A 14,185-nucleotide genomic window follows, 5' to 3' on the forward strand; every position below is an offset into this window, starting at 1 on the left:
ACAATTATAAGGTTTAAACCAAGTTCAATTATCCGTTTTTTGGAATTTACCAACTGATGATTCTAACTGAAAACCTCAGCTGGATATGAAATAATAATTAAAAAAACATTAAGACAACCACACAATTTATCAATATCTCTATAATGAACTTCAAAATGATTCACAATTTGACTGGATAGAACAATATACGTTAAAATGTCATTTTTCTCCTATAGTGATATTTGTACTGTTATAATTTCAGTCCTACATAAATATACATCATGGTATTATACAAATACTCCACAGACATTAAAAAAATTAAAACACTTCAAAGAAAATGTAAGTAAATCTTATTTAATCAAATATTAAGCAAATGCTTAACTATTTTGTTCCATGAAAACGTTTTTATTACTTTGGAATTTTTTTCTTTTTCGTGCTATTTTTATTTAGAAAATGTTTTGCAGTAGAATTTTATCAACACTCTTCCAAACAAGCTTTCTGTGACAGAAATCTTGATAGCAAAATCCATGGTTTTGACTTTTTTTAGAACCACTGAGATTATTTTTTAAAAATACTAGTAGAATTCATGGCTATAGCAATATTGAACTGCATAAACTATATGTAGACGTAGTAGAATGACCATTCCATTTTCATTCCAGACTGATCACATGGAACATCCAGTGCACTGATGCTACAACTCTTATAATTTTCATCATGCTGCAATAGCAGTGGTTTACTTAACTTTAAAATAAACAATATTTGTTATAATTAATCTGGCTTCCTTCCATAAATATTCATATGTTTTTCTATAGTAATCTCTTCCATAAAAATATTTAATAAATGTTTCCTGTGCATTATTAGTACCTTTTTCTAACCATTCATAAAACTCTGATCCTTTGTTACAATGCAAGCGGTTCCTATTTCTGTAGAGGATCAAAGGACACCAATGATTACATATAAAACCAGCGCACACAGAAATCAGGATGCCTAATTTCTTGTCACTTTAATGAGTTCTTTATTCAACACAGTAATTATTAATGAGTTCAGTGGTTTCACAAATACTCTATTTATTAATTCTGGTTCTATTTCAATTAAAAACTGCCAGGATTTAAATAAAAACCCAATCAAATATTCTACTCACAGGCAGCATTAGTGTTAGTTTAGAGACCTTCTGTTTTTTTTAAAAAGTAGAATTCTAAAATAAGAAATCAAAGAAAGCACTGTGGCAGAGTCACAAGGGAGAACTGTGTGAAAAATAAGGTTTCTCACTCCTCTTGTGGACTGTAATTTTAAAAGTCTTCATAGAACGTCATTCTTCTGTCAGTGCTGCAGGAAGAAGAACATCACCAGAAATGACTGTCAGCCTTTTTTGTTAGTTACAAGGCCACTCATACAGTGCAGTCTTCCTCTCTGCTGGATTGAAACGTTGCCATAAAGGAAAGGCTGTGCTGTGACTGCTTGGCGTGCAAGGCACAACAAGGAACAGGGGGACAGTTTTGTATCAGAAAATTGTAGTTTCATACTTGGTATTAATGCCTCTTTTGGCTTCTTGTCCAGGTTCAACAATCCATGGTAGATTCGCAAGAGTCTTTTGTTCAGATGGATCTATCTGCTTTAAGACAAATGCAAACATACAGATGGGTTACCATCTCTGCGCACAGCGTTTCTAGCAGAAGCTTTTTCTTCAGACAAATAGAACACAAAATAAATCCTGTATCGACAAGGTCCTACAGCAGTGAGTGCAGTGGTCTACACTCCCATGTACCCACAGTTGCCTTCTTTTTCCTCTTTAGATCAGAGCTGTGTCTATCCCCAAGCCATGGGGCATCATAGGTTCTTACAGCTATGTTTAAAGCTGGACTGGATCCTGAGAAGTCCTTTTGTTACTAAGACAGATGACTGCATCAGGAAATGTTCTTTCTCTAAAACTTTATGGGTGAAGATTCTATGGCAATGGACAACAAAGTGTACAGCCATACATTTTTTTTCCCCCTTCCTCTCATCCAATAATTAAATATCACAGAATATACTTCCCACTTTATAGCCAGTGAATACAATACAGTGTGCAGTCATTTTCCCCCTTTCCCTCCCAAGTCACCCTGTGCTTGTATTTTCACTTGATTTAAAATAGTTTTCATAATTTTTTTAAAAGCTCTACCATAAAATAGTATTTCTCTGTCATTTATGTACTTCAGGAGGGCATTTTAAAGACAATCACTATGTAGGCTCCAATGAGCTTGGATTCTTAGGAGTTTGGGATTACAAAAAAAATATTGAAAAGGTACATTAAATCCCAGTTTTGGAACAGGAGGGTGTGCCAAAAGTAAAAAAAAAAAAAAGGGTAAAAAAAGAAGTTGCTTGGTGTGACAAGATAGTTGTAGATTGATTTGGATTTGTAATTTGATTCGGATACATATGCAGTGATCATGTATGATAAAATCGGCAGCAAACTTGTTTTTCTTCATAGAAGGTCAGGAAAGACCATAGAACCTCACAGTTCTAAAGGTATGCATTGGCTGTGATCCTCAGCACTTAAAAAAGCAAAATATGTTAGAATTAGACTGCATCAATTAAAGCTCTGCAGTTACTGTAAAAGACATATGTGCGACACTAGCCAAGCAACATCTTAAACTGGAGGAATCTGAGATGAGCAGTTGTTTGAAGCAGTTGCCCGTGCTGCAGTGACACAACCCTACCAGCTGATGAGCAGAGGTGGCACAACGGAGACATGGAGCATTTCTGACAGGTGTATTTGTTTATACAGCTTCTACAAATATCAACTCTTAACTGTATAGCTGAATTTTGTTGTTTGCATGCACCACTACTTTCTACTTACCACTGACTTCCGAATACTAACACGTGGTTTGGGAATAGGCTTGGATGGTTTATTTTCAAAGCTTTCTGGGAGCGTTGAAGAATGGCCCCCTTTTCGTGCTTGTAGTGCAAGCTGATAGGCCACCTCAAATGCTTGTCCTAGTGTAAGAATGATTTCGTAAGCTAAATTCTAGAACAAAACAAAAAAAGTTAAAATTGGAGTGAGGATGAATTATTGTCAGATACATGAAGTGGGGTAGTACTGTCTACGGAATTGATTCATAATGTAAATAATTAAAATCACACTGGTAATAACTTCCTAAATCTCTGCAATACTTACATATCATTTGATTTCTCATTAATTAAAAACAATCTAAATGTAATTTATTGTACTGAAAGTAATTACTTCTAAAAACCTTGAAAACATTGTCTCACTAATCATAAAAACAGGAGTGGCTGAGTGTGTCATCTCTTTTTAGAGCAAGTACATTAACCTCCCCAAATTCCCAGCTCACCCCTTATCCGCTGCTCTCAAGACCCCACCCATCTTGCACTACTGCACCTAACTGACATTCCACCTTGCTCTATTTTGGACCTCCTCTGCTGACCCGTCCTCCTCCAGAGCTGGCAGCCCGATGCACGCCTTCCCTGGGGTGCGCCTCGGGATGCTCTGTGCTCCCACTGAACAACACGGGAAGAGGATGCCGCATTGGTGTGACGCTTCCAAAAGGACAAAAAGCAAATGTTGAAAGTGCATGCTCTGCTTCACAGATGCAGTGCTCCTATACATGCATGAAAGTCAGTGCTCTGCTTCGGATGCATCTTTCAAGTACTGGGGCAACCTTCTCATGGTTTTGTTTTCTAGAAGTAAAAATGTTTGAGCTTAAACTGGCATGTCAGCATACTCTTGTAAGAGTGGGGGATTAGTGTGTATGATCAAAGAAGTCAAGCTCTTAAGACTGGTGGTATAGCTAGAAGGTGGTACAGCTAGAATACTTTAAGTTCTCATTGCATATGTGGAAGAGAACCTGTTGAAAGGTTTCTAAAACATGAATGAGGAACCAGGGGGTTGGTATAAATATTTTTTCAGTACAGTTTTACATCAACTAAAAAGCAGCTGTGAATTTCAAATTTAACCTTAATCTAAATGGCAAGTGAATGTTTATGGTAATTTTTTTTTCAGGTTTGTGGGTTTGTTTTGGTATCTTTATTTCTAGGCTCTAGGTCCTATTTTTAGGTTACTAACTTTCCAATAATGTTTTGACCCCCTGCAGAGCAAATGCAAGCCTGCAGGCTTGCCTCCTTAGGTCCTGCAGTCTCCTTAGAGTAATTCATAAATCTTTGATGTAATTCAGAAATTACCCTCTCCTTCCTTAAGCTCTGTAGCCCATAGTTGGAAGTAATCCTGCATTGCTTTGAAACTAAGTGATCCCTTAAAATTCCCACATTTCTGATACAATTTTAAATGAGAAATCTCTTTAGCTAGTCATGTCTAACTGTTGAATTTGCAATAAGCCAGAAAGCAATGCAAAATACTTGGAGTACACTATCTGTCCTTCAATTGCTAAAACATGGTTAGAAGGATAAGCATTTTATTTCATGCCCTCCACTGTAATTTCACTGTAGTCATGAAGAAATTCCATCCCTTTGTTATCACACATATATACTGAGATAGTATAGGCTAAATTCAGCATACTTAGCTCATTAAGAGCTTCTTATAAAGTTGTCAGCTCTGGTCTTTGTTAGGTCAGACAGAAAACAATTATACTCCTCCCCTGGGATATGCTCTCAGCTGTTACGACTGCAGTCACAACAGCAAGCTAACCAAAGTTCCATAGCTTCCCAAATAAAAACGTCTGCCTGATTTGATAGCAGTAGTCTCCAAATTGTCTCCCCTTTTACTTAAGGAAACTGGCCAGGACTGAGGATGCAGTTTGCCAGTGGAGTAATAAATGAAAGACTAAAGAGACTATTATAAAGTGCCCTTCCTTTTAGCAGAACACTGGTTATGGAATTAAGACCAACAGAGTGTAATTGTTAAAAATGTACAGAATAATATTATTTGAAATGGAGCGTGCCTATTAGTAGGACAAGAATATTATTCTAAACACATCTTAACTGCTGTTGTGACAGTAAGATAGTGTACTGTATCATCATGGGATTGTCTACAGTGGATATTATTATTGCTAACGTATATATCAGTAGGACAGGGTGTAGTAATGGCTTGGAGAAAACCTAGACTGTAATACTAGTGGAACTGAGAAAATGCACCATTCAGTGTGGCAAGCAAAAAGGTCACTGAGAGACAGGCCTGAAAACCTCTGAGATAAGAGTGGAGACAAGCAGAGAGTTTGCCATGCTGCGCCATAAATCTAGTCTGGGTCCTGCATCTTGTCAGAAGCCACTATGATTTGTTTCCTTTCATAGTCTGTCAAATGAAAAAAAAATAGGCCTGCCTGGAGCCTGAAAGCCATTGGAAACACGTAACTGTTTCTATGGTTAATAAATATTTGAAATATAGCAAATAGAACATTCACTGTTCTGTTCAATATTCAAAATGTAAACTGAACTGTAGCTTGTACATAAATTTCATATATTGTGTGCTGCAGTAGAGCCCTGATGAAGAGAAGTCTGCAAATGGAGGCAAGGAGGGCTTTAAAACTGTACATTGTAAAATTTAAAAAAGGCATCTGCAAAATTGTATTTTGAAAAAAAACAAAGTAAATAAATTTGGTTTGAGGAATTTCTCACCTGTAGTCCTGGGAGAGGAATATGAGGATTATGTATGGATTCTTGCATGGGCTATACCGGAGAGGTAAGAGCAGGATTCCCTTTGGGATGGGGATGGAAAACCAAACCACAAAAGCTGTTGTGGAAATTCTTCTGATGGAGTGAGGAGACTGAATCTTTTACATGTGGCAGAAAAGGAAGGAAACAGGTCTGCCTTCCCATAAGATGCTTAGCACAGAAGTTGTAGACCGCCTGGTCACTGTAGAAGACATTGACCCTTGCAGCACCCCATCAAGTTCCTTGGAAAGGAGGCAAAACTTTTAGGACCATCGTGGTTCTGAGGCTGCTACAAGCCTGTTCTTTGCTCAGCATAGCAGAGAAGGAAAGTGAGTAAGCTAACGCCTTTAAGCAACAATTTCTGGGAGATGACAAATTAAGGTCAATTGCCTTGTTTGCCACGTAATGTTACAATTCAATGCCCCAGTGCAAGTCTGAGTCAGGATTCTTCAGCCACTTTAATTCAGCCAACTTATTACAGTGGCTAATTGTTCTGTTATGTTTTAACTGACTTTTTTACTGCATAAGTTGCAGCAGGCACTGCTTCTTCATTGTGTTTTCATGCTTCTATAAAGCTATGTTGAAGCTTCAGGAATATTTTCAGAAAGAAAGAAAGATTTCTGTCTTTTGAGCTGTAAAAACTTAAAATGTCACTTGCAAAGGAATTTTTGGAAAAACTAACATTTTGTCTTTTTGGGAAAGCACTTTTCATATAATGAGGATTTTACGGGTTTTTGCTTTTAGATGATGATTTTTTTCCTTCTTTAAGATCAATGTCAAATCTGGTCTTTTTTGAAGACTGAATTTACTGAAGAAGCTTCCTTTGGAGACTCTCAGATGATTAGTGTGAACTACCCATCACATCGGATGTGTAGGAATGTCAATTAGGACACCATGTGTTCAAGGTACCGAACTTAAAATAGCAGTTGGCAAAAATCGGACAGAACAGAGTATATGGAACCTTAACTTGAAAAATCGGAAAAATCCCAACCCAGTTTAAAATATCCATCCCTTGAGATGAAATCAGTTGCCTGCTTCTTAGTTATAATAAAATCTTCAAGGCCAAATGTTGAGAATTTCTACTATAAGAGCCTGACAAGAAGAGAAGGTTACTTACTAGTAACAGGAGTTCTTTCAGATGCAGACCTGACATACATATACATTTACACTGTTAAGTGTACATATGCTTTATCCCTCCAGACCTCAAAACCTTTACTTTCGGGGGGAATCTAGAAAGGACGTGGATTTGTCTGTGCTTTCCAATGTGTCAGCCTTTGTGCATTTAAGGGGAAGAAAGCGCAGCTTGCTAGAGACGGTATGATGAGACCAACAAGGCTGGCATTTGCTTGTAACATCTGTGGACTCCTGGGCTGCAAGAGGCTTTCGTGATCAGGCATTCCTGCAATTTAAATTCTTGATCCTTTCTCATTCTGGATTTAAAGCAAACGTGGGAGGCAAACTCTTCTGAATTCATCCCTCTCTTCTACCTTGTATGCAATGGGAGGATGGAAACAGGCCTTCAAACTGGGCCTTTCAGGCTGTTGCAAAGGCATTGATGTAGACGAGACAGAAGAGATCATTTGCTCATGAGCTGAAAGATCCTTGTGCCTGAGTGTGCACCATCTCACAAAGTCTGCCAGGAGAAACTGAAATGGTTTGACACATTCCACCTAATATTCCCCAGAGAGGGGACTGTCTGGGTATGCTGTCTCTGGATACTGCAAAGCAAAGAAATTTTCTGTTCTGAAGACATGGGGTTGCCACACTGATTGTACCCGGATGATCATATGAACAGAGAAAAATTTTATAAAGTCCCCTAATCCCTGGAAGAAGACAATGATCAGAACTTTGAGACCTGAATGCATGCTGCTGCTTCTCTGCTAAGTACGTATACTAGCAGTTTCCAACTCCTATCCAGCTTAAGTCTGTGCAATAAAGGACAAAAGAATACAGAAAAGAAGAAAAAAGTCTTTGTGTTATGTGGAGCACCAGTCTAATCCTTGGCATGAGCAAGAGCAGAAATTGTTCCAATTTATGCTGGTTGTCTTCTATTCATAGGTGCATTGGACAATGAAGGAATATCTGATGGAAATTGCTTTGGATGTCTACCATATATGAACCAGAATTTGGTATAGGAACTGTTATGGTGGTTTGTTTCTCCAGAGGGAATCCTCCAGAGGGTAGTTTTAGGGCTGCTTTATAAGTGAATGGGAGTGAAGTGGATTTCAAATATTGAGCAATAAATCCTCTTCTTCTCCCAAACCTTGTCCCCTTCAGTATTCTTTAATCAAGTCTGATGTTTTTGCAATTTTGATTATAGCATTTTAACTCTGAGTAGGGAAGTTACATGTCCAGTCACTCCTAAATTGTACATATCAGTAATGCTGGTAGTTGACATGTCACTACACTAAAATGCTTTCCTATCTGCAAAAAAATTGTTCTTGCCCACATGTCCTGAGGAATTGAAAGACCTAACAGAGAGATTTTTTCATACCATTGTATATATTGTATTACCATAATATATATGATTTAAGATGCATCTTTTTTACACCTTATTGTGGATTTCTACCATTTTAAACCTTATTTTTCTTAATATGATTGAACTTCTATCCATTGACAATTGGATAGGACTGTTTCTATTAGCAAACTGGAAGATCAGGCTAACATAAGTGTTAGACTTTAAATAGAAAATTTAATTTACTGGATGCTTGTGTTCTGAATATCTATCTATTTTTTATGGAGCTTGTACTCGCATCAGAAATGCTAGATCCTGAGAAATAAAACAACACAAAAAGAGAGTATGTGAGTAGGTAACACCCCACTGAGGATTACGTTGCAGGAGAAAACTAAGTTAAGACAGTTAGACATTAAAGTTTCTGTATTGCTTAAAATAACCATTTGAAGTGCTTGGGGTATTAAATGCTCCTCCTAAGGTACAGGAAGTGAGCAAAATGTTGTAATTATTCCTGGATTGCTATTCTTTCCTTGCCAAGCAAGGAGAAAATTCATTTCATCTGCTACACCTGGGTCTATGTTTGTGCTTCATTATTAAACCTATAAATGAAACTGCAGTACTTTGAAACCATTAAGAAGTATTTAAATGGATCAGGAGAAATAATAACCTCACTCAATTAGTCTAATTTCAGTTGATTCACTTATCACTAAAAGCTATATAATGTAACATCTTGTTGTCCATGGTCTATTTATTTTTAACACAATTTTGAAGTTTTTTATACTCCCTGTGGACACTAAAATGTCAGCAGAGATGTTAAACAACAAAAGCACTGAACCAAAATGGTAAAATTCCTTCTAACCTACCTTCCTGTACATCTTTTTTATTTAAGCTGTCCTACATGCTATCACTCTGCAATGTTGACTATTTCCCCAGTCACAAATAAAATGTCTCAGTTCAGACATATCTATTTTTTTCATTTAAATTATTTATATTCCTGTAAGCATGCTTCAAGAATTCATATACATTATACTGTATTAAAATATTTTTTTTCAATGATTTAAAGTTTTAATAGTATTTTAAATTTCTCTTGTACTTAACTCAAATGGCAAGTATTCCTGCACTTTTTTGGACAATAAGCCCTCTTAGTCCTAAAAATTAGAGCCACTACTTATTTCACCAAATTTAGCTGAAAACAGTATGACTGATTAATTGATATGTATTAATGATTTCTTGAAACACTAGTAATCTGTGCATCACTATCTGAGAAGCATAAATATAGGAAGAAATTAGTCATTTTCCACCAAAATAACAGGAGTTGTGAGGACTTTTGCTGAAATAACATTTTTGAGATTATTTTACAGGCAAGAAGGTTGGAACAAGAAAGTAAGAATTAAAGCATTAATTTGCTATTTTTTTAAAAAAATGCATCTTTTTTGAAAATGAAAAGGTGCTGCTAAAATAAAACTTCACCAAATTCCATATCTGCATTATTTCTTAAGCTAAAACTCCCACTGACACGTTCAGAGAGCAGAGAAACAGAGGGGCCATCTCATAATAATAATCTGTTGATGGTTACAGGGGTAACCTCTTACACAGGAACACAGAAAGGACAATGCTCTGCACAGATCTCTGTTGTCACAGATGTTTCCAATCTTTCAGATTCAGTGTGGTAGCCAAATATTCCTAGGACCTCTTGAGATATGTAATTAGCTACCTGTGTGGTCTTTTCTTTGTCAGACCTGTAAGTGTTCTGGTTCCCTGGTTAAAGTAAGTACAAAACTTTTCATGCATTCTTTACACATTTGCAGAGGAAGCTTCAGTTTTCCAGTTCATTCAATATAATGTCAAAAAGTCTAAACAACATTTAGAAAGATGTTTGAGTTATTGGGACTGATCCAGCTTAACACTGAAACACTAAAACTCACTGAACAGCAGGGTAAGAAATCTGAGGAAATCACTTATGGTGGTAACATCTGACCTCGGGTTCAACAAGCAGCCCACATCTGCTTCTTGAAGATGGGATGTGTCCAGGCTCAAAGGGCCCCCACAAGAAAGTGTCCAACCCTCTCAGCCCTTGTTGGTCAGCATGGGATGAACCCATAAGGGTAAAAGCCAAAAGGCTGGACATCACCAAACCAGTCCTTCCCTGACTATCCAGGCAGTACAACACAGTAAAAAATGCAGGACGCCCTGTAGACTTAGTTTAAGCCAGTTCACAAACCTACCTCTTAGCAGGATTGAGCACTGTATATAATGCACATCGATCCAGTTCTGATTTTTTTATTTGACATGTGCTGAGATTTCAGAATTGGGTGGCCAAATCTGCTTGTTACAAACTTCTTGGAAGGCTATAGCTTAGGTCAAGACTTGTATGAAAAGCTACTCAGTAAGTTTATGGTCACCTGCTGAGATTACAGAGGTGAGTTATTTCAGATGGGAAACGAGATAATATCAAAGAAAATCTTTGCTCTTCTCCAGAAATGTTCTTTTACTATCCTGTAGTAGATTAGTCTTTTCATGTGGTAAATGAATGATACCTTCCATTAATCACCATATACCCTGAAAATGTTTTAATAGAATTAAAGAAGTATTACTATTACAAAGAACTATTAAATGAAGTATCTTCTATAAACTGACCACATCAAACGCAGTGAATACATGGCAGTAGTGATGATTAGTCTTCAAGTCTTTAGTGATGTACGCAAATGTAGAAAGGTCTTCAGGGTCTTGTGCAGCACAGGAAATGTTACGGATTTCATGTTCAGCAATAATATTCTGTTTAAAAAAATATTTTCAATCAACTTAGGAATTAAATGTAAAAGAGACATAAAAGGTGTGGGTTTAGATTTTTCATTTATGCTCATCTGCTGTGCTGAAGTATTTCAGAAATTTCTTAATAAGAAGAGATTTAATACATCCCATGTGTGATCTTACACAGGTCATTAGAATTTTGACCCTCTCCAATGATACCTAAAATTGCCAATAATCTGGTAGGAAATAATTACATTCGAGAGCATTCCCTATGAGTCCGCTTGAGTTTTGTACAGTATATTCAGTATCCTATGACAGAGAGACAGCTGTCCTGGCATACAGCTGTAAATAGTTTCAAAACACTATACAAGCATCTTATGATGCTGCTGGCTTTCTGTATAATCATCACTACATGACACTGTTTCAGTCTACTGCCAGACAGCATCTGGTGAAACACAACAGGCTCAATATCCAGTTTTTTGCACGTGTTGTTTGACAAATTTCAGCTATACTTTTTCAACAGAAAAAGACACCAATCATCACTTATAACTGAAACCCCAAGCTCTTGAAAGGCTTCTGCTTAGTAAAAAGATAACTACAGAAGGATCTGGCAACTTTTCTCCACTTACTGACAACAGTATCCTGTAAGAGAGATGTAGAAAAATTAAACCATTCATGCACCGAGCAACAGTACTTGCATCAGCCAATGTAAGCTATAGCATACTATCGAGATAGAGGTGGGGCATGTCTGTCCGATGAAATAAAAAAAAAGCTGTCTTTGGAGAAAATTATGAATATTCATTACATAAATTGCTGATATGTAATTATTGTGTTTAGGCCAAAGGAACCATGAAGCCAGACAAGAAGATACTGCAGAGTGGCTTATGATTAGGCCTTGCTTCAGCAACACACGCATTTCAAATGATTTATTTAAACAGAAGAATGATTAATTGAATATGAATTTACTTAGTGGTTAGTTTATATGCTTTTCCAAATTGTGGCCCTGCTGGCTGTAGCTCTGGCTTTTCCACAAAACCCAAAGTGAACAAGCCTGCTGCAGCGTGTCATTGCTACTGCACCACAGAACACGTGACATCTGTAGTGTCCCAGTCCCTCGCAGAGCCACCGTTTGCTCCTGCCTCAGTGGCATCTGTCGAAGTTAAAACAATCTCTGAGCATCTCTGGTTTCCCCTCACCCCTCTCTTTTCCTTCCCACCTCCTCTTCTCCCCCTCCTTTTTTTTTTTTAAAGAACAGGAAATATATGCAACTAAGTCACTTAAGATGCTTTGCCATATCTTCTTTCATTTGCTAAGTGGCAACTTTCCCCCTGCATGTTGGTGTCAAGTTTTTGAAAAGACATTAATATATCTAATTGAAGAAATCATGGCTTAGGAAAAATCTTAATAAAAAGCATTCCAAATATCAAATTATGGAAAAAACCAAGATAGGGAAACTGTTACTGAAGAAATGAAATAATCCTCTTAATCTTAAATTGTTGCAACATACTTGATTATTTCCGTTTAATGCATTATTCATAAAAATGACAAAACCAACACTTATGTTTCAATATATGCGAATTTATAATGACACGTATAATCTCTGCTTAACAATCACTGGCTTTTTATGTTACTTTAAGCATTTTATTTCCTTTGTTCTCAAATTGATAACTTTTACCCTCAATAAAGATTTTGATGAGAATTACAATTGTACCCAAACCAGGGATTTAGATATGCACAGATATAGCTGTAATACACTGTCACTGATGTTGTATTGGAAACATCGTAGTTTAGAAGGCAGAAAGAATTAAAACTTGGAATGTCTTAAAATCATGTGAAATATTTATGCCAAATCATGAGCCACAAAGTAATCACTTGAAGTTATGCAGTGTATATGAAGAGAGCTCTGCTGTGCTGAAACTTTTCCAAGGTGACCTGGGGTTGACACAGGGCTTTGCACTTTAGTCAAAACTCACAGAGATTATTTTAATGTTTTAACTTTAAACTAAGTGAAGTTTGGAAATATATCCATATCAGGTTTGTTTTGAATAAAATGAGCTATACCTAAAATAAATCTTCTGGTTGAAAATTAGCAGTGAAATTGAGCTTTTTGCCTAGCTTCTATAGGGTATCCTCTGCGATCACCTTTCAAAATTAAACATGTTTTCAGTACATGTGTTTACTGATTCCTAGGGTCACTACTCCAGTAGGCCCATAGTCTTACTCTGTAGAAATTACAAGGCTATGAACCAGCTCGCTATTCTGGGTACACTCCTCAGGCATTGACCGACACTGTACAGTCGTCGTTCTAAGATTTGTCACTCAATTTGTCGGGAGAAACCTCTCGTGCTTCTGAAAAATCAGGGAAGCTGAAAGCCGGTTCTGGTTCTGCCAAGGAAATACGTCCGAGAGATCAGGTTTTTGCTAGGTAGCCTTCCTTTTGCTTGCCTACCTTGTGTCAGACAATCGCCCTCCTGGCAGAAATCATCCAGAAGTAAGGGTTAGCTGTGACCCATGAGAAAATTCTGCAAGTCTGCTTTTTCCTAAGCAGCGATTTCTTTCTGGCCTCACTTGCAAAGAAATGGTGTCATGTCAAAGTGGTGTCATGCCAAGCTTCAAGGCGCCACTGAAATAGCTGTCGTGGAATGAGGTCAGGGCCCCTTTGTCACCTGAAGCTTTGCCTGCTATGGCTTGGAATACAAATTCTTAGCTTGGTGGCATAAAGGAAAAGGATGAACAGCCATGAGAGCTGAGTTTTCAAGCACATAACTGCTAGCTATTTTTGTCATTAAAAAGTATGCATTTATTGCTAAGTGGTGCCCAGCGCTGTCAACTATAAGCTCATATGGAAGCGGTACAAGTCTGAATAGGATCTCACCTTAGTGCTAATCTTTTTTGGGTCTTGAAGGAATTGGGTACAGCACACTGTGGACAAGGATGATAACAACGCTCCTGGGAGAGCTGCAGGCTATTACCTGGTTTTTACAGAAGGGAAAGGCAGTGCAGATTTTGAACTGGAGAGAAAGCAATCTACCACTTGAGAAAAAACACAGGACTGTGGCATTATTTACCTCCATCAAATACATCTATTGCACTACTAGGCACAAGATTTCAGTGGGACTGGTCTAGAGCCAATGCAATTTGCCAAACTTCTTTCAAGTTTCCTTCTTACATAAGATTATATGCACTGTGCAAATAGATACTGGAAGCTCCTTTTGTTCTCCTGTTTTTTTTTGTAAACCTAAGGACATTGCAGTTATCTCCTTTACACTACAGAAGAGATTTAAGAGCTGAAAACAGCCTTATCCAAGTTAGAGTTAATAGCATTACAATGTCCTGATTTATGCCCTGCACATCAGAGAACATAAAGGAAGTGAGGGTTGTAGAAGCTCAATTTTGAAT

General features: G+C 37.3%; 1 protein-coding gene across 1 annotated transcript in view; it reads right to left on the reverse strand.

The window, feature by feature from the left end:
* Positions 1–359: 359 nt before the first annotated feature.
* ANKS1B (ankyrin repeat and sterile alpha motif domain containing 1B) overlaps positions 360–14,185 on the reverse strand; it is a 457,036-nt gene continuing 443,210 nt past the window's right edge. The window contains exons 25-27 of the mRNA XM_059816688.1: positions 10,673–10,810; positions 2,816–2,983; positions 360–1,591 (exon numbers count right to left, since the gene is read on the reverse strand). Of these exons, the coding sequence (XP_059672671.1) occupies positions 1,481–1,591; positions 2,816–2,983; positions 10,673–10,810 (417 nt within the window). The 3' untranslated portion in view covers positions 360–1,480. The remainder of the gene's footprint in view (positions 1,592–2,815; positions 2,984–10,672; positions 10,811–14,185) is intronic.

This window comes from Gavia stellata, chromosome 4 (genome assembly GCF_030936135.1).
Source record: "Gavia stellata isolate bGavSte3 chromosome 4, bGavSte3.hap2, whole genome shotgun sequence".
Classification (NCBI taxonomy): domain Eukaryota; kingdom Metazoa; phylum Chordata; class Aves; order Gaviiformes; family Gaviidae; genus Gavia; species Gavia stellata.